This window comes from Lygodium microphyllum, chromosome 4 (genome assembly GCF_053477565.2).
Source record: "Lygodium microphyllum isolate KBCC chromosome 4, Lygodium_microphyllum_v1.1.10, whole genome shotgun sequence".
NCBI lineage: Eukaryota > Viridiplantae > Streptophyta > Polypodiopsida > Schizaeales > Lygodiaceae > Lygodium > Lygodium microphyllum.
This window is the reverse complement of record NC_141138.1, coordinates 142,673,119-142,700,115: the sequence shown is the minus strand read 5'-3', so window position 1 is coordinate 142,700,115 and position 26,997 is coordinate 142,673,119. Positions and strand designations below refer to the sequence as shown.

At 45.2% G+C, this 26,997-nt stretch overlaps 1 protein-coding gene across 3 annotated transcripts in view; it reads right to left on the bottom strand.

Annotated features, from left to right (window-relative positions):
- The window catches only part of APEM9 (3-phosphoinositide-dependent protein kinase-1), a 38,274-nt gene extending 12,378 nt beyond the window's left edge, over nucleotides 1-25,896 (bottom strand). For 2 of the 3 annotated variants that reach the window (XR_015690678.1, XM_087676641.1), the window contains exons 1-4: nucleotides 25,702-25,895; nucleotides 25,422-25,601; nucleotides 16,732-16,809; nucleotides 16,148-16,421 (exon numbers count right to left, since the gene is read on the bottom strand). Coding sequence is in view for 2 of the 3 variants with exons in the window: in XM_087676641.1 (XP_087532767.1) it covers nucleotides 16,148-16,421; nucleotides 16,732-16,809; nucleotides 25,422-25,601; nucleotides 25,702-25,784 (615 nt within the window). In the remaining variant the exon portion in view is untranslated. Of the gene's footprint in view, nucleotides 1-16,147; nucleotides 16,422-16,731; nucleotides 16,810-25,421; nucleotides 25,602-25,701 lie in introns of all 3 variants that reach the window. The other variant, XM_087676642.1, reaches the window with a different exon arrangement.
- Nucleotides 25,897-26,997: the final 1,101 nt, after the last annotated feature.

Below are 26,997 nucleotides of genomic sequence, written 5' to 3'. Positions count from 1 at the left end.
ATCCATTACCTAGGGTTCCAAGTGGGACTCGACATCACTCCCGCCTAGCAGTTTTTTCCAGTCCTCGACTCTATTCGGAGGAAGTTGACCTACTGGAGTACTGCTCGCCTCTCCTTAGCAGGCCGAGCCCTGGTGGTTAACCAGGTCTTCCTAGCAACGGCCTGGTGCATCGCCTCATATTGGTGCTTCTCCTCATCCTGTGTAGTTCAGCTTCACTGCCTAGTTCCACGGATTCCCGAGCCAAGGTAGCGTGGGCGACTATCATCCGGCATCGATCAAAGGGAGGGCTTGGGATCGTAGACTCAGAGTATCAGAGTATGGCCCTCTTAGGCAAGCTAGTAGTCCGCGGCCTCACACCAAGAAGGTAGACCTGGAAGGTCCTATTGCAGGAGGGCCTTCAAGATTATAGACCGAGGCTTGGCGGTAAGTAGAGGCCATTCCTGAGATGGATCTTCACGATAGCCCCAAACCACCCCCCTAGATCCCCCTTCCTATGCAGCTTGCTCCATGTGGCAGGGCTTCCGTCAGGCCCTAATCCACAACCCCCCAAGCTGCCAAGAGGAGATAGACATCAACCAGTGATCTGGAACCCCCAAGTCAGAGATCGAGAAGGGGCACAGATTGGTGAGCGCCCCCACATCCAGTGGGCTGGTTGGGAGGCCGGCCCGGCTCGTACCATCAGGACATGATGAGAGGTATACAGGATGGTGGATGAGGAGATGTTGCAACGAGTATCAAACTGTCAGAGAGGAGTGGAGTTGAGGAGAAGGGAGATAGACGCAGCAATACCTCACGAGTGGCTTGCTCCTCCCATACGAGAGCCAGTAGAGCCCGGGAAAGTATGGGCCGCTAGGTTTTCACCAGCAAGTATCCCCCTACAAGTGGCAAGTAGAGTGGGCGGCGCTCCACTGGGAACCTTCTTCACCGTGCAGAAGGAGGGGTCTCTGGCCCTTGACAGAGGGCAGTAGAATGAGGGGATAGCTGTCATTTCATGGAGGAGGATTCGAGTGATTGGCCTTCAAGGAAAGACATGGTGGCTGGACCCTTATGTCTTCTGGGAGGAGCTCAGGGAGTGGCACCTCTAGATCTAGGAGAGTAGGCCGCTTGATGAGCTAGAGTGGGATCCAGGAGAGTGGCTATGGCCGGCCACTGCCGTCGCCAAGAAGCCACTGAGGTTCCTGGAGTACATAGCTACGATTGGCAGACATATACTCATGTAGGAGGACATGGATTGGGCGCCGTCATGTAGCAAGCAGTGGGCGGAGCACAGCATCATGGAGCCTTTTCGACAAACCTTCTAGCGCCACCTATGGGATAACTAGAGGCCGAGGAGGGTATCGTATTTCTTATGGCTGGTGGCACGTGGAGGCTTGGTGGCAGTGGGAAGTTGGCTAGCCCAAATGCAAAAGGAGGGAGGTTGTAAGCGTTGCATACAGCAGCCTCTAGAAACTCCAAAGCACTGCCTTTGGTCGTGTGAGGCAGCGCAACTCGTGTGGAGAGAAGCATGCCGCATCCTTTGCCGTATAGCACCTAGTCTTGGATATATCTCATGGGGAGCTTTCTGCTGGCAGGTAGTTAGCCAAGGCCGTCACCTTCTGTATGAGGCCAAGATGCAGAACACAATATTCATTATAGAGGCAGGGTCATGCACAATGGTTGGTTTGGAAGCTCTACCCATCTGCCAGGTACTGGAGCCCACAGTAGACCTCTCTGAGGTATGGGAGATCATAGGGAGTCTTACTGGATAGCATATTTGGAAGGCGCAGTATTAGGATGCTTTTGGCGGAGAGAGACTTTCAGTACAGGCAACCTTAGCAGAGTTTTGGACCTCCATCATCCACCCCCTCCGCGGCCGATAGAACCAGGTGCAAGGCGATTCCAAGACTCGTCAGGAGCTCCGTTGTCATTTCATGTGCACTTGGGGTGGCCAAGACCTGTTTTTTGTGATGCATGCAAGCAGCCCCAGATGGCGATACACCCCCCCCCCCCTCCATGGCTTCTTGCCCCCATCCCCCCTAGACCGCCCTAAGAGGCTTGTACATTTGATATATCTGTGACTCTGCATCAGCTCTAGCTAGTCTGTTAAGCATGAGCACTTCCTTGTATTCAAGTTTTTTCTAAAGTAATATAATTAGCCACACTTTATTTGCAAAAAAAAATTGGAAGGTTGTGTGTGTGTGTGTGTGTGTGTGTGTGTGTGTGTGTGTGTGAGAGAGAGAGAGAGATCATTCTTTGCAAAATTCAATCCTGGAGAGGTTGTAGCAACAGGTCGCCATCAATTTCTGGTCATTTCCAGCCAGTCATGAGCAGTTATGGGGCATGTGACAGCAGCCAAGGGGTCCTCTCACCAACTGGGTGATAGTTGGCAACAGCCATTCTAGGGTTCTCTATTTGTTGGTGATAGTTTTTATAGCTGTCAAAGGACAGGGTAGCAACTGTTTTTGGCTGAAATCAGGCCACTTCTCACAAAGAATCTCGGAATTCTCTCTCTCCTCAACATTCTCTCTCATTCTCCAGCCATTTTCCAACCTTGCTTTGAAGATCTAAGCATTCTAATCCCTTGAGGCTGAGAAATTGTATTGTTCTCTACTATTAACCCTAATTTACAACAAAAACTAGGGTTTGATAACAACCTCAAACGCATGCCAGGAGATTGAAGCCTCAAGACTTGAATTTTCAGGGATGAGAATTAATTCTCAATAAGATTCAAGTGAGGGTACCTTGAAATAAGATACATCCGGCTTTTGCCCAAAGTAAGCCTTAAAAGGTGTCATACCAACCACGGTTAATGTAGGGGATCCATTAAGGATGTGAATAGTAGTGGCCAGTGCTTTGGCCCATAGGCATTGAGATGTCTGTCGATGCTCCATCATAGTCCTCACCATCTCGATCGCACTTCAATATCGGGGACAAAATGTCACAAATTCTTGCAATTTCTAAGACAAATATCAATGTTGCATCTTGCTCGCACCAAATCTAGACAAATCCCCAAATTTTCCAAGTCCTGCGTGTACTAATTTCAGTGAAATTGAAAGAATTTCACTAAAATGTGAAAAGCCCCAAAATTCCCGAGCAAATGTGCACCGACTTTGCAATTTCTGAGTCAAATTGTCCAATTCTGTGTTGAGATCCCCAGATTTGAGAAAAGCCCCAAATTTCTAAGCCGATTTTGCACAGATCTGAGATCTTGTGGTTACGCGCGCGAAACTCCATCAGTGGGTGAAAGAAATTTCAAAAAAATATTGACTTTTTGAAAAAAATCTGACAGGTCGAAGAACCCGTCAGTCGTGCGCTGTGACGCCCGCCTGTTCGCCGTTATGCGCTGGTCGCCGTGCCCGCCGTGCAGTCGTCCGTGCTTCACACCTATTCTCCTGTTGTGTGGTCGGTCGTTAGCGCATCCGTGCAGCCCCCTGAAACCGTCACCCGCTGAAGGAACCGTCACGCGCTGAAGGAACCGTCACCCGCTGAAGCCGTCACGCGCTGAAGCTGACAACTGCTGTCCTTGTCAAACTCTTGCAACACATGAGCCTGCCTACAACCTGCCCGTTGCTCCTGTCGACTGCCTCTCAACTGCTACTCGTCGAACTCCTGCAGCACCTTGGCTGTCTCTTGCCAGCTCTGATACCAGTTTGTAGGGAAAGGTTAGGCATGGAGATCAAGGCAGACAGACCTTACGCGCAGTGAGAGAGACAGAGAGTGTGCGAGTGAGCAGAGTAGAGAGTAAACACGTTTTTCGATACAATGACAAGTGTACCACTTCAGGTTTTTAGATAGATATATGTATGAAAGTACAATGTGCTAAGGGTGTGTTCACACCCGTGCACGTATAAAAAGCACGATGGCCCTTTATTCCCAACATTTTCTATATTCTTTTATTCATCATCTGCTGCATTTAATGCTCCTGTCTGTGTTTTGCTGCACAGCAGTTGCATTTTGTGCATTTACTGCTCCTTTCAGTTGGGCAACAGCATTTAAGAATTTTAATAGTGATTCTTGGTTGTTTTCTTCCTGCCAATTCTCTGTTTTCTTGTAGTCATTTCGTGATCAGCTTGTCTCTATACTACATGTGAACTCATGCAAGTGCAGTTTGTGTTGTATTTTGGTTGTACTTTCTCTTTGATTCTCTCCTTTGCTTTATCTTCTCATCCTATCCTCTCCAAATGGCAGCTCCCTACTGCTCTAGTGATGATAAACTTCATGGCCTTGACTACCTTGCATGGAGTGCTACCATGGAAGCGTGGTTTCTGTAGAAGCAGTTATGCTACATTGCTTCTAGAGCTATTGATTGGCCTCAGCCCTTCACTCCTCTTCCAAATGATTGGGACCTACATGCTGCCCTGCTGCTGCCTTGCGTTTCCAGCCTGCTCCTAACAAGCGGCATCATCTTCATCCAAATGGATCTGTGTTTTCAATCAGCTGGTCACTCAAACTGCTGCTTCATATATGCAGACAAAGACTGCATGCTGCTGTGTTTATGGGATCATAATTCTTTCATTAGCTTCAATATTCTACAGATTGTGTTCTACATGTTGTCGTACACATTCATATTTCAGTGTTTGCCATACCATTTCTTTACACAAGTCAGGCAGCACCTCTGCCTACAGACAGCATCAAGTCCTAGCAAAGAGTTGGCAAAGAAGTCGACAAGCAAGGAGAGATATCTGCAGCAAGGCGATGTTGGAGACAATTCACAGCAGTGCTAGGAGAAGGTACATGCGATGGAGATGCTGAGCAGCAATAGGAAATGGCATGAATCCTCCGCGGTGCGAACAAGTTGGTGGCATCAATGCTCCACAAGGCTGCATCACTAGCCAAGGGCATAGCTTGGCAAGAGGTGCAAGGTTTGCAACATTAACCAATCTTGATGCTCAGCAATAGGAGATGCTGCACAGCAATACGAGATGACATGAATCCTCGGCAGTGCGAACAAGTTGGTGGCATCAATGCTCCACAAGGCTGCATCACTAGCCAAGGGCATAGCTTGGCAAGAGGTGCAAGGTTTGCAACGTTAACCAATCTTGATGCTCTGAGACCACTATTGGGTATTGAGCCCAAGAGTAATAGCTAGGGAACTATGGAGGATTCAACTCCATCGTGGTTTTTTTTTTTTTGGGGGGGGGGGGGGGGGAGGGAAGTGTGGGACCAAGATTGAGATAGAGAGTGAACACAGAGAGAAGAGAAAGAGAGAAAGAGACAATAGAACAAGAAGATCTGCTGTAAGAAGTATGCTGAATAAAAAGGAATGCAGATCTGTACACAGGAGCAGTGCGTATGTCTGCGTGTCCTCCTCGATGATGTCACCACACGAGCACACCTCAACGACAGCAAGGCCTGATCACAATCTGTTGAGAATGCCTGTGAATTTGGGAGAGTGCGCCAAAAGACTGGCTATATATAGCCTAGAAAAGAACAATGTCCAGCAACAGGTCGGCTGCATTAAATGCAGCCAATTGCATTAAAAAATGCCAAAAATTGTCCGACTGCACAGTCCTCTGCCACGCGGCATCTGCAACAGCATCTCCCACCACACATGTGACTGCTGACCTGGCAGAAATGATGATGTGGCACCCTGCTGCTGACATGGCACTCAAACTGACCCTGAACTGCTCCGCACACTGCCTGAAAGAGGAAAATGCCTGTGTCCAAGGGATGATCTCTAACACCCCCTCTCAGATCCTGGACAAGGCATAAGGCTAAGGGATCTGGCATGTCTCCAAAGAAGAGCCTGGGGAAGCGCCTTTGTAAACAAATCTGCAAGATTATCCTCCATCTTGCAATACTCCACATCAATGGTCACATCCAAAAGCTTCTCCCTGATGAAGTGGTATTGCATCTCTATGTGCTACATCCAGGCATGGAATACAGGATTCCGGACCAAGGCAATGCAACTCTCATTGTCGCACCGTAGAAGAGTAGGACGAGTCTGGGGACTGGCCAAGCTCCTCCAACAATCTCCGAAGCCACACAACCTCACATGTGGTGGAAGACGCGGCCCAATACTCTGCCTCAATAGAAGAAAAGGCTACCATGGGCTGCTTGTTGCTACTCCATGAGGTAACACTTGCACCCAAGGTAAAACAATAGCCTGTAGTAGACCGTCAGTGGTCCACATCGCCAGCCCAATCCGAGTCGCTCCAACCGGCAAGAACAAGATCTGAAGCACCTATACCTGCTCAATAAGAAATCCCTAAGTCAAAGGTCCCCCTCAAATACCGAAGAATCCTCAGGGCAGCCTGCCAATGCACCTGTTTTGGTTCACTCATGAACCCGCCAAAAGACCTACAGCAAAACAAAGATCGACACGAGTGTTGAGGAGCCAAATCAATGATCCAATCAGCTCACGGTAGCGGGAAGCATCCATCAAGAGAGAATCTAAGTGTGAAGTGGCCTTCCAATTCCAACCCATAGGAGTAGAAATGGTCCGCCATCTCAAAAGTCACCAAGAGCTCCTGAATGTATCTCTGCTGAGAGATGAAAATCCCCCTCTGAGACTGATAAATCCTGTGACCCAACAAGAAATGAAGAAGCCCCAAGTCCGTCATCTTGAACGTCTGATGTAAAGCTGTCTTTGTCTCTTGGACCTTCTGTGCATGGTCACCTGTAAGAATCAAATCATCAGCATACAACACAAACAACACATGACCAACCTCGGAAGTGTGTACATAAAGTTGCAGATTGGCCTTGAAGCGCCAATATCCCAACTTTGACTAAAGGAATGAGTTAATCTTCTTGTTCCATGCAAGCGGAGCCTGCTTTAGGCCATACAAGGCCTTCTTCAACCTGTATACTTTTCCATTTAAGGATCCAAAGCCAGGAGGCTGTGCCTTTACTTGGGAAGAAGCTTCCTATCACATAACACCTTGACATTGGCCACTCCAAAGCCCAGCATTGCACCTGTTGCCTTTTGTACTGCTGTCGCCATCACTATAGCTCGCAATGTCGATGACCACCATAGGGCATTGATAGCCCATCATGCAAGCTTCATGTCCATATAATTTTTTTTAAAATGATCAAGTATAGCTCGTGATATTTGCAAAAAACCAGGCTTGGGTCAAAACCCTAATCCAAGAAGCCATAGCCAAACTTCTCCTTCAAATCACCATTCAAGAAGGCTGACTTCACATCTAGCTGAAAAAAATAGGCCATCTCCTATGGCCAGTCAAGGCAAGAACACCACAAAAAGTCGCTTTGTGAGCTATAGGGCAAAGATATCATGGAAGTCAACACCTAGGCGTTGTGCAAAACCTTTAGCAACAAGGCGAGCCTTGTGCTTGTCCAAAGAGCCATCACTATGGTACTTGGCCTTGAAGACCCATTTGACACCAATCACCTTCTTATAAGAGAGACGAGGCACAAGGAACCAAGTGCCATTCCACTCAATAGCCTTCAACTAGGCTTTCATCGCCTTCCGCCAATGATCAAACTATAAGCCTCCTTCATTGAGGTAGGCTCTCGATCCTGCATAACAAAGGACATCAAACAATAGTTAGAGCAAACAAGCTCCGTAGTATGTGCCTGGTGCCTCCATGACCTCCATGGTCCATCCAGCAGTTTCCACTCCTCAGGAACCCCCTCGATCCCTGAATCTCGAAGTGTGTCACGGGCCCAATGAGGAGGAGGCTGAATCTCTCCTTGTCGTTGCCATCCATTGAAGACTCAAGTACATCCACTTGCGGAAGCTCCATAGGGGTGGCCAGTGGAAGAGAAGACTCTGTATCTGAAGCAGAATCATCATCAAGAGGCTCTGGCTCCAAGAAAACTGTCTCGAAAGCCCAACTCTCCCCTAGATCTCCAAGTACGGGGTGCTTCTCGTCCCCCCCCAGTGGCTGGAACTTCCACAAACCGCACATCTCCGCTCCTATAGACATCCCATTTGACGGGATCATCTAAGCGATAGCCTTGGGACTGGGAGCTATAGCCAACAAATACCTGTCTTCGAGAAGCCACCTCAAACTTGTCACGCTGCAACTTCAGAATGTGCATATAGGCATCACACCCAAAGATCTTGAAATAAGAGACATCATGCTTAGTCCCAAAGTAAGCCTCAAAAGGTGTTATCCTATCAATGTCCGAAGTGGGAGATCAATTTAGGATATGGACTGTTGTAGCCACTGCCTCGGCCCACAGAAACTAAGGTGTCCATCGGTGCTCCACCATGGTGCGCGCCATCTCGATCGCACTTCAGTTTTTCCACTCCAAAATGCCATTCTCTTTAGGAGTGTTGGTATTAGCAAACTCTTGGTGAATGCCTCTATCTGCACAAAAATGAGTAAAATCATTGAAACAAATTCACCACCCTTGTCTGATCGCAAGGTCTTCAATCTTCTGCCAAATCGGTTCTCCTCGAAGAGAAGCAAATCCTTGAAGTGGAAGAAAGCCTTCGACTTTAGCGTCAAGAAGTAGGCTCATGTTATCCTACTGTAGTCATCTACAATCAACATGAAGTACAAGCTCCCCTTCAGGGACTTGGTCCTCATCAAGCCACAAAGATCCATAGATACTTGTTTCATAGGTGAAATAGACCACCTGGAAGATTTGTTGGGAATCGCATCACGATGCTATTTTCCACGAATGCAAGAGACACATGGCTGCTCGCTCACCACTATGTCCGGCAAACCTTGAACAAGCGATCCTTGCGACGCATTCCGAAGGTACTCATAGTTCAGGTGGCCAAACCAAGCATGCCATAGCTCGAACTGTGTCTGAGAGGTAAGAGCAGAAGAAGACTTCAATTTGTAGATGCCATTCTCCTCATACCCTGAAGAGAGAACCTTCCTCGATCCACGATCAATAACTCCAACAGCATCACTGTCAAACTCACCAAGAGACCAAGAGAACAAATCTTATGGACTGAAAGTAAATGATACCCTAAACCTGGGACATGCAACACCTCGGAAGTATGGGTACCACCATGTCCATCTGGAATTAGCTGCATCTCACCCCGCACAGCAATGGACACTGAAGAGCTATCTCCTATGAGAATCTGCCCACACAAAGGTCGCAAATGGACAACATCAACAATAGAAGGAGCCATGTGCCGTGAGGCACCACTGTCAACGATCCACTCTCGAGCTTGGGGAGCTGTCATTGCAGCATCAGAAGTCTTCGGTGTAGGGTCCTCAATGACCGCTAAGTGTAGAAAAGCAGCTAATGAGGGTGCAGCAACCCCTCCAAAATCCTTCGTATCCTTGTCCTTGTCAGGGCAATCCTTCTTCCAATGGCCGGTATTACCACAAATGTGGCATGTCGATTTCTTCTCTTGTCCTTCTTTGGTTTGTTGTCCTCCTCATTCTTTTGGTCCTTCCCCTTCTTCTAAGAGGCTTGACATGTCAATGCCTCCGATTTGGAAGCATTCTGTCGCTTCAACTGTTCCTCTTGGTCCAAGACCATAGGAATTAACTCTTCCCAACGAAGAGTGGACTCCTTTCCTGAAGCAATAAGAGCGGAATAAAAGGCATCGAATCGTGGCGGCAACTGGGACAGTGAAGTGATCGCCATGTCTTCGGAGGAAATCCGCTTCCCCGCATTCTGAATCTGCATCTCAAGCTATCTCAGCTTGTTGATGTGCTCTCGCAACGAAGAAGACTTGTTCACGAACAAGGTCGGCATTTGCACCTCCAAAGAAACCCTCTTCATAAAGGTCATCCGATTGTACATCTGGTCAAGTTCCAACCATATCTCCCGAGCCACCATCAAGTGCTCGATATGGGCTATCACGGCTGTTGTACAAGACAGAAAGAGAAAAGAACGAATCTTGGCATTCAGTTTGTCCCAATGAGATTGAGCTTAAGTCAACTCCACACGAGCACTGGAAGAGAGTTTGAACTCATCTCACCAAGAATCATAAGACTCCAATATGGCCAACATCATCACTCGCCAAATACGGTAATTGTTGCCATCAAGCTTCTAATCTGATGGAAGAGCCAGTAGGACAGGCACCTTTTGGTCCATGATCGCCTAGAACTCCAAGTCACGGTCTCTGTAGACATTTTCACTTGTATTACCTACACAAACACAAAGCAAGCCCCTCTGATTGTAAAAACGCAACCTGCTAGGGCTCTTTTCTTTGCTTTCCAAACCTTCTTAGTCACCAAAGGCGATGAAAAGGTAAAATTTGCAATTGAAGGCTGAAATGAAGCCTTCCTACTCTTCAAACAACAGAAAATTCACCAACTAGACTCCTTTCTCGCGCACCCACGCTCGCTTCAGCCTTGTTCTGATGCGCAGCCCTCCCACCCCCCTAGAATGCTGGAAATGCAGCCTTGTGTCACGCTGAAATCTCCTCTTCAGATAGGTTCTTCACTCAGTCAGTCCATCTTAACCACTCTGACACCATGTCAGAGTGCAGCGATGCGGAAGCATGGGACCAAGGTCCAAGATTGAGGTAGAGAGTGAACACAAAGAGAAGAGAGAGAGAGAAGGAGATAGTAGAACGAGAAGATCTGCTGTAAGAAGTATGCTGAATACAAAGGAATGCAAATCTATACACGGGAGTAATGCGTACGTCAGCATATCTTCCCCTCGATGATGTCATCACACGAGCACACCTCGAGGACAGCAAGGCCTGATCACGATCTGCTGAGTGTGCCTCTGAATCTGTGAGAGAGTGCCAAAAGACTGGCTATATATAGCCTAGAAAAGAACAATGTCTAGCAACAGGTCGGCTGCATTAAATGCAGCCAATTCCATTAAAAAATGCCAAAAACTGTTCGATTGCACACTCCTCTGCCACATGGCATTTGCGATAGCATCTCCCACCACACTTGTGACTGCTGACCTGGCAGAAATGATGACATGGCACCCTGCTGCTGACATGGCACTCAAACTGACCCTGAATTGCTCCGCACATTGCCTGAAAGAGGAAAATGCTTGTGTCCAAGGAATTATCTCTAACACCCCCTCTCAAATCCTGGATAAAGCATAAGGCTAAGGGATCTGGCATGTCTCCGAAGAAGAGCCTGGGGAAGCGCCTTCGTAAACAAATCTACAAGATTATCCTCTGTCTTGCAATACTTCACATCAATGGTCACATCCAGAAGCTTCTCCCTGATGAAGTGGTACTGCATCTCTATGTGCTACGTCCAGGCATGGAATACAAGATTCCAGAACAAGGCAATGCAACTCTTGTTGTTGCACCGTAGAAGAGTAGGACGAGTTTGGGGACAGCCAAGCTCCTCCAACAATCTCCGAAGCCACACAACCTCACATGTGGTGGAAGACGCGGCCCGATACTCTACCTCAATAGAAGAAAGGGCTACCATGGGCTGCTTCGTGCTACTCCATGAGATAACACCTGCACCCAAGGTAAAATAATAGCCTGTAGTATACCATCGGTGGTCCACATTGCCAGCCCAATCCGAGTCACTCCAACTGGCAAGAACAAGATCTAAAGCACCTATACCTGCTGAATAAGAAATCCCTAAGTCAAAGGTCCCCCTCAAATACCAAAGAATCCTCGAGGCAGCCTACCAATGCACCTGTTTTGGTTCACTCATGAAACCCGCCAAAAGACCTACAACGAAACAAAGATCAACACGAGTGTTGAGGAGCCAAATCAATAATCCAATCAGCTAATGGTAGCGGGAAGCATCCGTCAAGGGAGAATCTGAGTGTGAAGTGGCCTTCCAGTTCCGATCCATAGGAGTAGAAATGGTCCGCCATCTCAAAAGTCACCAAGAGCTCCTAAATGTCTCTCTGCTAAAAGATGAAAATCCCCCTCTTGAGACTGATAAGTCTCATGACCCAAGAAGAAATGAAGAAGCCTCAACTCCATCATCTTGAACGTCTGATGTAAAGCTGTCTTTGTCTCTTGGACCTTCTGTGCATGGTCACCTGTAAGAATCAAATCATCAATATACAACACAAACAACACACGACCAGCCTCGAAAGTGTGTACATCAAGCTGCGGATCAGCTTTTGAGGGCTGATATCCCAACTTTGACTAAAGGAACGAGTTAATCTTCTTGTTCTATGCACGCGGAGCCTGCTTTAGGCCATACAAGGCCTTCTTCAACCTATATACTTTCTCATCTGAGGATCCAAAGCCAAGAGGCTGCTCCACATAGATCTCCTCCTTCAAATCACCATTCAAGAAGGCCAATTTCACATCTAACTAAAAAATAGGCCATCTCCTATGGCCAGCCAAGGCAAGAATAGCACGAATAGTCACCATGCAAGCTGTAGGGGCAAAGGTATCATGAAAGTCAATACCTAGGCGTTGTGCAAAACCTTTAGCAACAAGGCGAGCCTTATGCTTGTCCAAAGAGCCATCACTATGGTACTTGGTCTTGAAGACCCATTTAACACCAACCACCTTCTTATGAAAGGGATGAGGCACAAGGAACCAAGTGCCATTCTGCTCAATAGCCTCCAACTCGGCTTCCATCGCCTTCTGCCAATGATCAGGTTGTAAACCTCCTTCACTGAGATAGGCTCTCGATCCTACATAACACGGGACATCAAACAATAGTTAGAGCAAACAAGCTCCGTAGTATGTGCTTGGTGCCTCCGTGACCTCCGCGGTCCATCCAACGGTTTCCACTCCTCAAGAATCCCCTTGATCCTTGAATCTCGGAGTGTGTCACGGCCCCAACGAGGAGGCCGTCGCTCGCCATCCGTTGATGAAGACTCAAATACATCCACCGGCAGAAGCTCCACAGGGATGGCCGGTGGAAGAAAAGACTCTATATCTGAAGCAGAATCGTCATCAAGAGGCTTTGGCTCCCAAGGGAATTGTCTCAGGAGTCCAACTCTCCCCTAGATCTCCAAGTACGAGGTGCTCCTCACCCCCCTTGGGGCCCGGAACTTCAACGAACCGCACATCTCGGCTCGTGTAGACATCCCGCTTGACGAAATCATCTAAGCAATAGCCTTGGGACTGGAAGCTGTAGCCAACAAATACCTGTCTTCGGGAAGCCACCTCAAACTGGTTACGCTGCATCTCTCGGATGTGCACATAGGCATCACATCCAAAGATCTTGAAATAAGAGACATCAGGCTGTCCCAAAGTAAGTCTCAAAAGGTGTCATCCTATCAACGGCTGAAGTGGGAGATCGATTTAGGATGTGGACTATTGTAGCCACTGCCTTGGCCCACAGAAACTGAGGTGTCCATCAGTGCTCCATCATGGTATGCGCCATCTTGATCACACTTCAGTTCTTCCACTCCAAAATGCTATTTTCGTTAGGAGTGTTGGTATTAGCAAACCCCTGGTGAATGCCCCTATCTGCACAAAAACGAGCAAACTCATTAGAAACAAATTCACCACCCTTGTCTAATCGCAAGGTCTTCAATCTTCCGCCAAATTGGTTCTCCTCGAAGAGAAGCCAATCCTTAAAGTGGGAAAAAGCCTCTGACTTCGGCATCAAGAAGTAGGCTCATGTCATCCTGCTGTAGTCATCTCCGATCAACATGAAGTACAAGCTCCCCTTCAGGGACTCGGTCCTCATCAGGCCACAAAAATCCATAGATACTTGTTCCATAGGTGAAATAGACCACCTTGAAGATTTGTTGGGAATCGCATTCGGATACTATTTCCCACGAATGCAAGAGACACATGGCTGCTCGCTCACCACTATGTCCAGCAAACCTTGAACAAGCGATCCTTGCAACGCCTTCCGAAGGTACTCATAGTTTAGGTGACCAAACCGAGCATGCCATAGCTTGGACTGTGTCTGAGAGGTAAGAGCGGAAAAAGGCTTCAATTTGTAGATGCCATTCTCCTCATACCCTGAAGAGAGAACCCTCCTCAATCCACAATCAAGAACTCCAACAGCATCACTATCAAACTCCACCAAGAGACCAAGAAAACAAATCTTATGGACCGAAAGCAAATGATACCCTAAACCTGGCACATGCAACGCCTAGAAAGTATGGGTACCACCACATCCATCTGGAACCACCTGCATCTCACCCCACACAGCAATGGATGCTGAAGAGCTATCTCCTATGAGAATCTACCCACACAAAGGTCGCAAATGGGCAACACCAATGATAGGAGTCATGTGCCGTGAGGCACCACTGTCAACGATCCACTCTCGAGCCTGGGGAGCTATCATTGCAGCATCAAAAGTCTTCGGTGGAGGGTCCTCAATGACCACTAAGTGTAGAAAAGCACCTAATGAGGATGCAGTAACCGCTCCAAAATCCTTCATGTCCTTCTTCTTGGTGTCCTTCTTGTCCTTGTCAGGGCAATCCTTTTTCCAATGGCCGATATTACCACAAATGTGGCATGTCAATTTCTTCTCCTTGTTCTTCTTTAGTTTGTTGTCCTGCTTCTTCTTCTTTTGGTCCTTCCCCTTCTTCTGAGAGGCTTGACCTGTCAATACCTCCGATTTGGAAGCATTCTGTCCCTTCAACTGTTCCTCTTGGTCCAAGACCATAAGAACTAACTCTTCCCAACGAAGAGTCAACTCCCGCCTTGAAGCAATAAGAGGGGAATAAAAGGCGCTGAATCGTGGCGGCAACTAGGACAGTAAAGTGATCGCCATGCCTTCGGAGAAAATCGACTTCCCCGCATTCTGAATCTGCATCTGAAGCTGTCTCAGCTTGTTGATGTGCTCCCCCAACGAAGAAGACTTGTTCACGGACAGGGTCCGCATCTGCACCTCCAAAGAAACCCTCTTCATAAGGGTCATCTAGTTGTACATCTGGTCAAGTTCTAGCGATATCTCCCAAGCCACCGTCAAGTGCTCAATATGGGCTATCACGACTGTTGTACAAGACAGAAAGAGAAAAGAATAAATCCCGACATTCAATTTGTTCCAATGAGACTGAGCTTTGGTCAACTCCGCACAAGCACTAGAAGAGAGTTTGGACTCATCTCTCACCGAGGGCTGGGTGATCTCCTCCATCACAAGCTCCACCAAATCATAAGACTCCAATATGGCCAATAGCATCACTCGCCAAATACGGTAATTGTCGCCATCAAACTTCTAATCTGATGGAAGAGCCGGTAGGATGGTCCATGATCGCCTGGAACTCCAAGTCAGTCTCTATAGACATTTTCACTTGTAATGCCTGCACAAACGCAAAAGCAGCTCCCTCTGACTGTAAAGACGCAACCTGCTAGGGCTCTTTCCTCAACTTCCCAAACCTTCTTCAACCGCCAAAGGCGATGAGAAGGCAAAATCTGCAATTGAAGGCCGAAAACGAAGCCTTCCTCCTCTTCAAACAGCAATAAACAACAGCGAATTTACCAACTGGACTCCTTTCCCACGCACCCACGCTCGCTTCAGCCTTGTTCCGATGCGCAGCCCTCCCGCTCGCCCTAGAACATTTGAAACACAGCCTTGTGTCGCACTAAAATCTCCTCTTCAGATAGGTTCTTCACTCAGTCAGTCCGTCTTAACCACTCTGATACCATGTCAGAGTGCAACGATACAGAAGCATGGGACCAAGACTGAGGTAGAGAGTGAACACAAAGAGAAGAGAGAGAGAAAGAGACAGTAGAACAAGAAGATCTGCTGTAAGAAGTATGCTGAATACAAAGGAATGCAGATCTGTACAAGGGAGCAGTGCGTATGTCTGCGTATCTCCTTCTCGATGATGTCACCACACAAGCACACCTCGAGGACAGCAAGGCCTGATCACGATCTGCTGAGCGTGCCTGTGAATCTGTGAGAGTGTACCAAAAGACTGGCTATATATAGCCTCGAAAGGAACAATGTCTAGCAACAAAAATGCCAAAAACTGTCCGACTGCGCAGTCCTCTGCCATGTGGCATCTGCGACAGCATCTCCCACCACCCGTGACTGCTGACCTGGCAGAAATGATGATGTGGCACCCTGCTGCTGATGTGGCACTCAAACTGACCCTGAACTGCTCTGCACACTGCCTGAAAGAGGAAAATGCCTGTGTCCAGGGAATGATCGTTAACCACCCCCCCCATCTCTCTCTCTCATGTGCATGCAAGCAAGTATGTATCCTATATTCATAGGGGTATATAGTCTTTCAGGTAAATGGCCATGGGTTACAATATTTGACTATCTGACAACACCAACCAAGCCAACTTTTTAATGTGGTATTGAAGAACCTGCAATATTTTGTTGCATTCCACTCTCAAGAGAGGCCAAAGAAAAAGCAGCAGCAATTGTTTGTTGCAACTTTCATACCACTCTTAAGACAAGGCCAAAGAAAAAGTGATTACCTGCTTCTTGCTTGCTGGAATCGCTGCCTCCTTTGCACAACATACAGCCAGGTCCACACTTTTTAAACCTTTCGCCAATACATGGATGCAATATATTTCCAGTAATTCTACGTATGTCTCTAACTTTAAATGGAAAGTACAGAGATCTGCACTAGATGCAGACTTGAGTACACGAAAGTTTTCACTTTCCGAACTGCAGGTCCATTGTTGTAGATAAGACTCCAAAGCAATTTGAGCATCCGCATAATGCCCTCTAGATAACTGCAAGCCAACTCTGCAAAATCCATTTATAAGAGGCTCAGCAATAACACATTTACATGCCCATCCACATGTCCATGCAAGCAGGTATACATGCACACTACAAGCACATCACAAGAGGACCTTAACTCAGCACTGCCCTATAAGAGCTGCATTGACCAGATAAAAGAGAGACTGTTCAGGATCAAATGTAGCTTAAATAATAGTACATGAGTGTAAGTCCATGCAACCTGCTCTACTCATAAAGAAAGGAAATGAGAACAAGTTATTGAGCATAGGTCATTGTCCACAGCCATTGCTAGCATTACTTTAGGATCAAAGATTACCCATAAAAGAATACAGAAGATGGAATCATAACAAGTGAACCAAAAACAACCTCCAAGTCTTGAAAAATTTTGTTTGCCCTGCACAAAGGATACAAAACACAATTTTATTTTCTTGATGTTGACCACATTAGAGCATTGAAAAAGCATGACACAGAACAAGGGGATAAATTATATCAAAACTCCAAAAAAAAGACAGATTTCTGTAATGCATGTGTAAAGGAGTAAGCAATCTGCTACCCAATAGCAAAATAAGAAAACCTTTGGCTTGGGAAGAATGAATGCAAGTGGAAGCTTGAAAATTTCTAATGATTATGACTAGTTTCTTTTTCCTATTTTTGGGTGCAGGCAATCCTGATTATGTGTAGAACATAAGAACAGCTAAAACAAACAGTCCCACCTAGCACTAGGATTTTGTGAGCATGCACATGCATGTGCGAACGTAAGTAATCCATACAACTTGGAAGCATAGCATTAAAACCAAAGATCCTCATCCACAATGTGAGCTCACAGAACTGCCGTTATTCTCCTCACTGTGGTTCTTAAGCCCAGCCAGCACAACCCCATCTTCTCCCTCCTCCACGCCTCTACTCCCCACATTGTGTTACCCCTCTTCCCTCCTGTGCTTCACCCTCCTAGCTTGTTGCTGCCGGCCATAGTCTGTTAAGCTACCTAAAATTGACTTCAAATTGTTATTATTTTCTGGCTCTTAAATCAGCCCCAAAATGCGATTATTCATTTATGACACTACAGAGACATTTCAGTAGGACAATTGGCTCAAAACATTATGTAAAAAGGGACTCAATGTGTACTCCCACTATCATCCCGATTCATCTCGTACCATGCCAATTCTCCATCGTCATCATCATCATCCATCATGCTGCAATGACCATGTCATCCGCCTCCACTCAACCCATTGCCTACTTGACATATGAGCATGTTTATATGGACACTGGCCACGTATTTAGAATTAGCATTTTTAGGCCAACTCAAGGCTCCTACAATTAGCGGCCCCAATATAGATATTGTGAAGAAGCTCTATTTGAATTCATCACAAGAACAATTTCAGAATTCTCACAAGATTTTTCTATGAAAAGACGTGTATTTTAAACATTCAACCTACACATGCACATTGTAACCAACCTTTCTCCCTATATAGGGTGGTGAATAACCTGATTAAGCACTAATTACAGCAAGCAATAAAATTGGAAGCTATCACCTACAACTTAGAACCACCAAAAGGACTGTTGCCCCTTCCTATATGATGTCATCTACACCAAAAGGACAGGGCTGCTGTCACCTGCTCCTGGAGGGCTCAAAACTATTGTCACATGCTATAGGACTAATCCCTGGTGGCTGGAAATCACATCAGCAGTCTCTGCTTGTTCTCTAACAGCTTCCTTCTCTCTCACAATGGCTCGAATAAACTTCCACCAGCCCCCAAAAAGGCTTTTTCCACTTGCATGGGCAAGTTTTGCCAAGTAACAGCGTTCTAATCCCAATATCCAGTTTATTAAATTAATTTTCAAAAGCTTAATTTTAAAAATTAATTTAATAATTATTCTAGTGCTCAAAACATTAATTTCACACGCTAATAATTAAATTAGCTAGGCCAATTTTTCTTACAAGTATCCTTGAGCAGTTATTGACCGTTAGACCAACATAATTAATTAATTAATACCTAGTCTCTAATGTCACCACTGACTTTAGCAACCAATAAATTGGTCTAGGCACAAATCTGACACCAGGTGCCACCTAGTACCTGCCAGGCATAACTTATTACAACTTTTGCCTTTGGCACCAATTGATATCTCAAGGTCTTGGGTCCCACACTGTGAAACAATTAACTTATATCTCATATGTATAAGTCACATTAGCACATTTGATTAACTTTTAATCAAATGCGAAAAACAATAAAATTTCACGTCCTCGTGATGCATATTGTACAAACTTTTTATAACAATGCCATCTTATTGACTATAATTTTCTTTTCTAGAGGATCTAGCCTACAATTCCAAGGCATTAATCCTTCCTATATGCAAGTCTAATCCTAACATGCTTGAGTTCTAGTTACAAGCATTCAATAGGTCATTGATATGGGAGTGTGTACCATCTTTCTTCTAACCTATTGCGTGGGTAGCTTGTGACCACTCATCAATAACTAACTCTAATGCACTTTTCTAGATCTCTATTAGCTTTCTACAAAGAAAATAAATTTAATAAATAATTGACTATGCAAATTAATTTAAGAGGATACGAGTTTTTTTTTTGTTTCATTATAAAATAAGTTGAGACTCTAATACCAATGAAACATCCCCCTAGGATCTAACTTGCACTCAAGGCACAACACAAGCTATACCCATATATAGAAACCATAATGAAATGAACACATAGTTAGCTCCCACCAATAGAGCCAAACATGCTCATCCCGAGCCTAGAACCAATATCCCACCAACCCCCACTGTTCTAGTGTAAGAAGTTCGAACATGACAATCATTGCTCAATCCAAGAGTAGTGATCATAAAATATGAGCAACCACAAATGGACCTTGAGTCCTATTTATAAGACTCAAATGGACTAACCCTAAAATGTTATTAATGCATTCACATTAAGTTACTCATGATCCAAGGTTGTGACTAATGCTAGGAGTGCATCCTAGAGGTCCGAGGATGTAACACCAAGCCTAGAACAAGCAACACAATAGATTGTACCCCCATGGCAAGAGTTGGCATCCCATACCATCAGCCCATATGATCCCAATGTTGGATGGAGGTGCCTAGGATCTGGAGTACAAGTATGGCTATCACACAATGTCACATAAATAAACACCTAAGTCTTTTTTACAAGACTCTTAGCTAATTTAGCTTTTCAAAAATAAACGTATTTATCCTCTCCAATATCACATCTTCACCTACAGCCAAGAAAGGTTTAGCCATGGCCTTGAAATGATGGCTCCTCAAGGTGTCTTTGCATGCACATGGGGAAGACAGCTTCATCTTCTTCTCCTTCTTCCTTGAAGCCGCTAACTCTTTGCAATCCTTGCGAAAATGGCCCTTCTTACCACAATGATAACACCAAGTCTTCGATTTCTTCTACTTGTCATCCTCTCTAAAGCTGAAAAGGCCTCACTAGAACCACTAGATTGCTATGGAAGCCTGTCCTATAACCGCAAAGATGTCTCATGCTCAAGCAACATTGAGGACATCTAAAGAAATCGACAGGTGTCAATGACGTCTAAGTCCTCAAAGCATTGGCCTCTCTTAGCAAGCTCTAGAGGGAGCTTGTAGAGCACAGTCCCCACTGTGTGCAAGGACTGATCAATCCATTTGTATTGTATCAATATTCTTTTTCAATTAGTGCAGTATTCTTCTTCGACTTGAACTTCATCTACTCAAGCTGTCCATAAAGAATGATGACATGCATAGGCGAGGAGGCCTCGTACAACATCTCACGCTTCACCCAAATCGCTAGAGAAGTCTTGCAAGAGGTGACTCTACCAAAAGAACTTATTTAGAGATGCAGCAAAAAAGGGCAAAATATACACATGCATCATCAATATCCCATGTGAGTGCAGCTTTTTCATAATTGTTCTCGTCAAAATCAGCTCGAAGAGAAGTAGGATGCTCAGGACGCTCACAAGCACCAAACACAACATAAAAAAGTTGCTTCTACACAAACCATCCATGTGAGGTAATTAGGGCCATATAATTTGTCATCAGTAGAACAGGAGGGGGGGGGAGCCATTTGGAGAGGATAGGAAGAGAAAATAAAGGAAAGAAGAGAGAGAGAGAGAGAGAGAGAGAGAGAGAGAGTACAGCCAAAGCACAGCACAGATTGCACTAAATAGAGTTCATACACAATGTTGGATCACAAAATCTGCAAAGACCGGGAAGAATCAGCCAAGAGAAAACGGACAAAAGCTGAAAATGCTGTCACCCAGCCCTCAAGAACCCAAGAGGCTGAAAACACAAAGGCTGCAGGTCAAAACACAGACAAAAGAGGCATTAAATACAGTCACCAACAGTAATATAATGCAAAAAAATCTGAAAATGCAAGCAGCAATGGCATTAAATGCAATCGGCGCAGCATGTAAGATGAGTGTAGTTTATGAAACAGAAATTTCTAATGGCTGAAAGGTCCCTAAAACTGGTCGCCTAGCTGCAATAGACAAAGAGGATCGATAATCAGCAGTTGAAGACCTGCAATCAGTAAAAAAACAGCAGCAGGTGCGTAGATCCTAAAATCTGATACCATGTCAAAAGTGGATGCAGCAATGGAAAGAGATGCCATAATAAACTACTACACAAGGACAGAAGAGAAAAGCACAAAAGAACGCTGCAAAGAAAAAAACTCAAAAGAATGCTTGGGAAATGGAATCCATATACCAAACACGAGAATGTCGCGTACAACAGTGAGTCACTAGCTGTATTAGGCGATGACATCGGCCCCCTCTCTCCAACAGAACCTGTAGATGATGAATGACTGGCTAAGGAGGGAGCCCAAAATAAATAGGATAAAACAATGCCATAAATAGCAACAGGTCGGCCAGCAATAAATACCCAAATAAGTATCACAAAGGCCAATAAAATGCCTAAATAACCTAGTAATATCTAGCATGTCCTAGAGTCACACATGAGCTGTCTAAACTCCTAACACGAGTACAACCGTCAAGCATGGACCATCACAACCCCATGAGTTTCCAATGGTTTTGTCCATATTGATTGGCATGTAATAGGGATACACCCCCATAGATCGTCACATTGCAGTCCTGATACCAATGATAAACCCCCATAGATCTCCAACTTGCACGTGTCAAAAGACAACATACTAGTGAGACAGCAGGGCTTGCGGGGAGGAACACGGAGTGAACTCGGCAAACATGGAGAAGAGAAGAGAAGAGAAGAGAAAAGAAACTCTAATGAATGGAATGATGAAGTTTTAAATCATGGAGTGAATGTGATACAAGGGAACAAGGGTGCCATAGCACAAGGAAGATGATGAAGACAGCCACGAACCACAAACCGCAATGTCCTCTTAAAGGGGTGTGAGGGTAGTGGAGAGGTTGGAGAGAAGACGTGACAGACTAAATAAATTAGCCGTGTATAATGAGTGACAAAGGTAGCCTATAAATAGACAAGAGACTGTCTAGGGTGGCGCCCGAAGGGAGGGCGCCAGTTGTCTAGGGTGGCACCCAGCCCCTTCTTGGGGCTATCCACTGTGAAACCCTAAACACAAAACGCGAAACCCTAAACACAAAACACGAAACGCATGTGAAGGGTTTCTCAACAACATGCTCATGGCACAAGCCATACAAACACAAAAAACATAGAAGGATAGACATTGGACTCACCTCCAATTCATAGAGACCAATGTGCTCATTGTTGAGCCTAGGATTTTTGACATATTATGCTAGCACCTCATCGCAAGAGCTAATGCCCCATACCATCAGCCCATGCCATCCCATGTGTGGATGGGAGTGTCAGAAGTGGAGCAGCGGTGGAAGCATAAACATGTGCTGAAATAAACTGCTGAAACACAAGACAAAAAGAGAAAAGAAAAGAACACGATACAGATGAGAACTCAGATGTATGCACGGGAAATGGAATCCATATATCTGAACACGAGACAGTCGCATACAACAGTGAGTCACTGGCTGCGTGGGCACTGCCACTGGCTCCTCTCTCCACAGAGACTGCAGATGGTGAAGATGAAGTGACTGACTGAGGAGGAGCCACTGAGTATAAATAGGCTAAAAAAGTGGGGAGCAACAATGCTGGTCGGACAGCATTAATGCTGGCCGACTGGTGCATAAAATGTCCCACTGGCATAAAATGCCACACCAGAAAAATACCTAAAATACCTAACAAAAATGTCCAGCCCAGATCAAGCTCAGACTCACACATGAGCTGACAAATACTCTGCTAACACCCTCTCTCAGATCATGAGTGATCTGATACAATACAATAGTACAATGAAAAGGGATCATAAACTATACAACAGAGAACCACCAAGTAGAACCATGGGTACCCAAGCAGTGGGTGATCAAGCCACCACCAAGGTGCCTCGGAGAGAACCTAATGTCAATGTCGATCGTACCAAACACCTGAAAATAGAGAATATCATAGCATGTCTCTGTATCCATCATCAATGTCTCGCAGTAGCATACAAGACCATCCTGTCAAAAATGCCTCTGAACATAGGTGACCATGGAGTCCCCGCCTTTGGCCAGACCGCCAAAGTGTCCCCTCATCTGAGCTCCAGACGAAAGCCTCCCGCTCTCTGTCAGATAACCAGCTCAGCATGAACCTGGATGTCAATCCCAGCTCCAGGATTTGATTCCGCCAGACGAAAGTCGATGCGTCAGGGACGTCCCTCTCTGGAACCTGTGCACCTGTATAAAAGTATAGATGAGGCGCGGCTGCCCCATCTGAACACCCGCTCACACTCCCTCTCTGGCACGAGAGTCGTGAGGGATGACCTCATCACCACCACTAGAAAGCAGCCGAGGAAGGGGCCACCAAGCCCTTCCCGCGATCCAAAGAAGAGGATCCCTTCCGCGCCTTGGACTTCACCTTGGTTGGAGGATCGGAGTCGGAGTCTGAGGAAGGAGAGGACTCATCGGTAGAGTCAGCATCCCGCTTCGTCTTCTGCTCCTTCTTCCTGAAAGCCGCTAACTTCTTGCAGGCCTTCCGCAAATGTCCCTTCTTGCCACAGTGGTAACACTGGGCCTTCGACTTCTTCTTCCCGTCACCCCTCTCTGAAGCTACATAAGCCTCACCTCCATAATGTGCCGGAAGCCGCCCCTGTAATCTCAAGGATGCCTCATGCTTATCATCAGTGGAAGTGCACGGAGGAGCCATATGGAGAGGATAAGAAGAGAAGTAGAGAAGAGATGGAATTGAGAGAGGAAACACAGCCAAAACACAAGCACAGACTACAGAAAATGAGAGTTCACATGCAATAGAACCCAAAATCTGATCAATAGAAGACAAAATCTGCTGCACAAAGACAAAAAATCAGTCAAAAACTGCCAAAAACAGCAAAAACGGCCTGAAGGAACAGCCACCCAGCCAGGAGAGATGCTGAATCAGCAAAACGCAGGCTGTAAACTGGAGAAAACAGGTAGAAAACTATCGCCAGCAGCTGCAGATGAAAAACGCAGGCAGCAAAGGGTGCGTAGGCAGCAGAGGGTGCGGAGGCAGCAGGCGATGGCAAAACTGCAAAAAACGCAGGCTGAAAACAGCCCCAAAACAGGTCGCCTGGCTGTGACAGCAGTCGTCTGATCAGCAAGGATACAAAACAGTCCTGAAATCAGCAAGAAAACACAGCAGAAACACAAATCCTGAAAACTGATACCATGTCAGAAGTGGAGCAGCGGTGGAAGCATAAACATGTGCTGAAATAAACTGCTGAAACACAAGACAAAAAGAGAAAAGAAAAGAACACGATACAGATGAGAACTCAGATGTATGCACGGGAAATGGAATCCATATATCTGAACACGAGACAGTCGCATACAACAGTGAGTCACTGGCTGCGTGGGCACTGCCACTGGCTCCTCTCTCCACAGAGACTGCAGATGGTGAAGATGAAGTGACTGACTGAGGAGGAGCCACTGAGTATAAATAGGCTAAAAAAGTGGGGAGCAACAATGCTGGTCGGACAGCATTAATGCTGGCCGACTGGTGCATAAAATGTCCCACTGGCATAAAATGCCACACCAGAAAAATACCTAAAATACCTAACAAAAATGTCCAGCCCAGATCAAGCTCAGACTCACACATGAGCTGACAAATACTCTGCTAACAGGGAGTGCCTAGGATCTTCAATACACTGGTCACACAAGATGTCACAAAAATGAGACTTTGAGTCCTTTTTACAGGACTCCTTAGCAACACTAGCTTTTAGGTCACATTCACAATACAAGGCCCTTAACACATTAGCCTTAGGCCATATTCACACTTGGTGACTTAATGGTCAATGTTCAGTGGCCAATTTCTTGATGCCCACTCAAGATGTCCATTTAAAATGGTCACTAACATGGGCTCTACTTGTAGGATATATATGAGAGCATCCCATATTTTAGTTTATATTGTTGGCTAAGGGTGAATTACACTCTAAACGCAAAACATTGCAGCAGATTGTAGATCATTTTCAGCATCATAGCCTTGTACATTTGGACAGACAGTTGTAGATAGGCCATAGACCATCAAACCTCCTCTCCACGAGAGACTCACAAGTTTGGATAAAACTTATCCATACCCTGGCCGTGCTGGACTTTCTCCCTTGAGTGGTCAGCATAAAGGAGATTGGTCTAAATCCATGTTTTTCTATTTGATCTAATTTTGTTCAATATTTTCGCATGCCTCATTGCTGGGGTGGATACACAAACTTATTTTTATTTGGGCTACAGATAAAAAAAACTGAAATCTAGAGCCAATATTTGAGAAACCCAACTAGAGGATCAATTTAGATGGACTGTTGTTGAGCAGTAGACTTGTAACCTGCCTTCTCTAGTTCTGTGATGGTAGGACATGTCATTATCAAACATCCAATCCAGTGTCAGCATATGCCTAATGTGTATTGGCCTTGCAAGAAGTCTCATTTTTAAGATCGGGTTCCAACTGCTGTCATTTTTGACTCAATAGCAGTAGCAAAATTCAACAGCTAATCTGCATAAAAGCAAAATTTACCTGTCAGCCTCGTTATACGCCTGAATGAACACCATTCCTGCAGATTCCAGGATGTCATCAATCTCGTTTGCTTCAATTTCATTATCTAAAACTGCGTGATTTGAATCTGAATATATCAATCTCTTCAAAATTTCTGTAGACAGGGCTGCCGCTTTATCAAACTGTGAGCTGACCAAGTGCCTGTGATAAAGCTTTCAAAACATAAGTAAAGCTGTTACAGATTGAGCTTTTATGTAGTCAGGATCCCCTCCTGCATGGAACATGATAAGAAAGACAGTACCTCTCGGCTAAGTCGATGTCGCTCCACACAGAGTCCCCGCGATCCACCGCCGGAGACGAAGAAGAAGATGACATGAGAGCCATTGACGTCTGTTGGGAGACGCGAGTTACATCCTTGGCCTGTTGTTGTTATTTGTCGTTGTTGAAGTACACGTAAAGCAACGAATGATTCTCTCCTCCAGCCAAAAAAACCATTAATCATTACAAGTTTAATGATCAGCCTCTAAACATTTACACGGCCGTATTTCGTTGTGATCATTAAAAAGTTATAATTAATCACTAACCTGCTAAGAAAACTTTATGTCACAAATCTTAGACCATTATGCACGCAAATCTTAGACCAATATTCACACACTTTATTTTTTATGGTAAATACAAAAGTCTCTACTATGAAAAATGAAAACAACTATGTCCGTGAGGCACATAATGTGTAGAAGATGATCCCATATCTTACTACTATATTATTTTAGCTATAGGTTTGGAAAGCCTCGAACATCCAGAGGGCTTCCCGAACCTACCCCCTTTTCCAAACCTCCCTCCTCTCTTTCTCACTTGTAATATCTCATTTTCTCTTCCCCTCCCTTTTTTCATTAAAGCCTCATCTCTTCCCTCCCCCCCCCCAAACCTCCCTTTTTTAAATTAAAACCCCCTCCCCTCTCTCTCACTTATAATCTCTCTCTTTCTTTTCCCCCTCCCCTTTTTAATTAAATTCCTCCCCCCTCTCCCTCTCATATATAGGACCTAGGTTCTCTCTCTCTCTCTCTCTCTCTCTCTCTCTCTCTCTCTCTCTCTCTCTATTAAACAAAAAGTTTACATTTAAAGGTTTAATCTAAGATATATATATATATATATATATATATACAAAGAGTAAAAAAGAAAGAAGAGAAGAGGGAGAAGGAGAGAGAGGGGGGAACAGAGGGAAAGAGAATTATAGAGAGAGAAAATATAAAATTTAAGAGAGAGAGAGAGAAAAAATAAAGAGAAGAAGAGAAAGAATTTGAACACAGTGAGAGAATTATAGAGAGAGAAAGAAATAGAATTATAGAGAGATGAAATATAAAATTTAAGAGATAGAGAGAGGAAAAGAAAAAAGGAAAAGAGAGGAGAGAGGGGGGAGAAAGATAGAGAGAAGAAAATGAGAGAGAGAAAACAAGAAGAAGAAGAGAAAGAATTTAAACACAGAGAGAGAATTATAGAGAGAGGAAAGATAAAATTTAAAAGAAAGAGAAAAAGAAAAGATTTAAAGAGAAAAAAATAAACTTTTTTTAAATAAAATAAATAGAGAGAAATATACAAA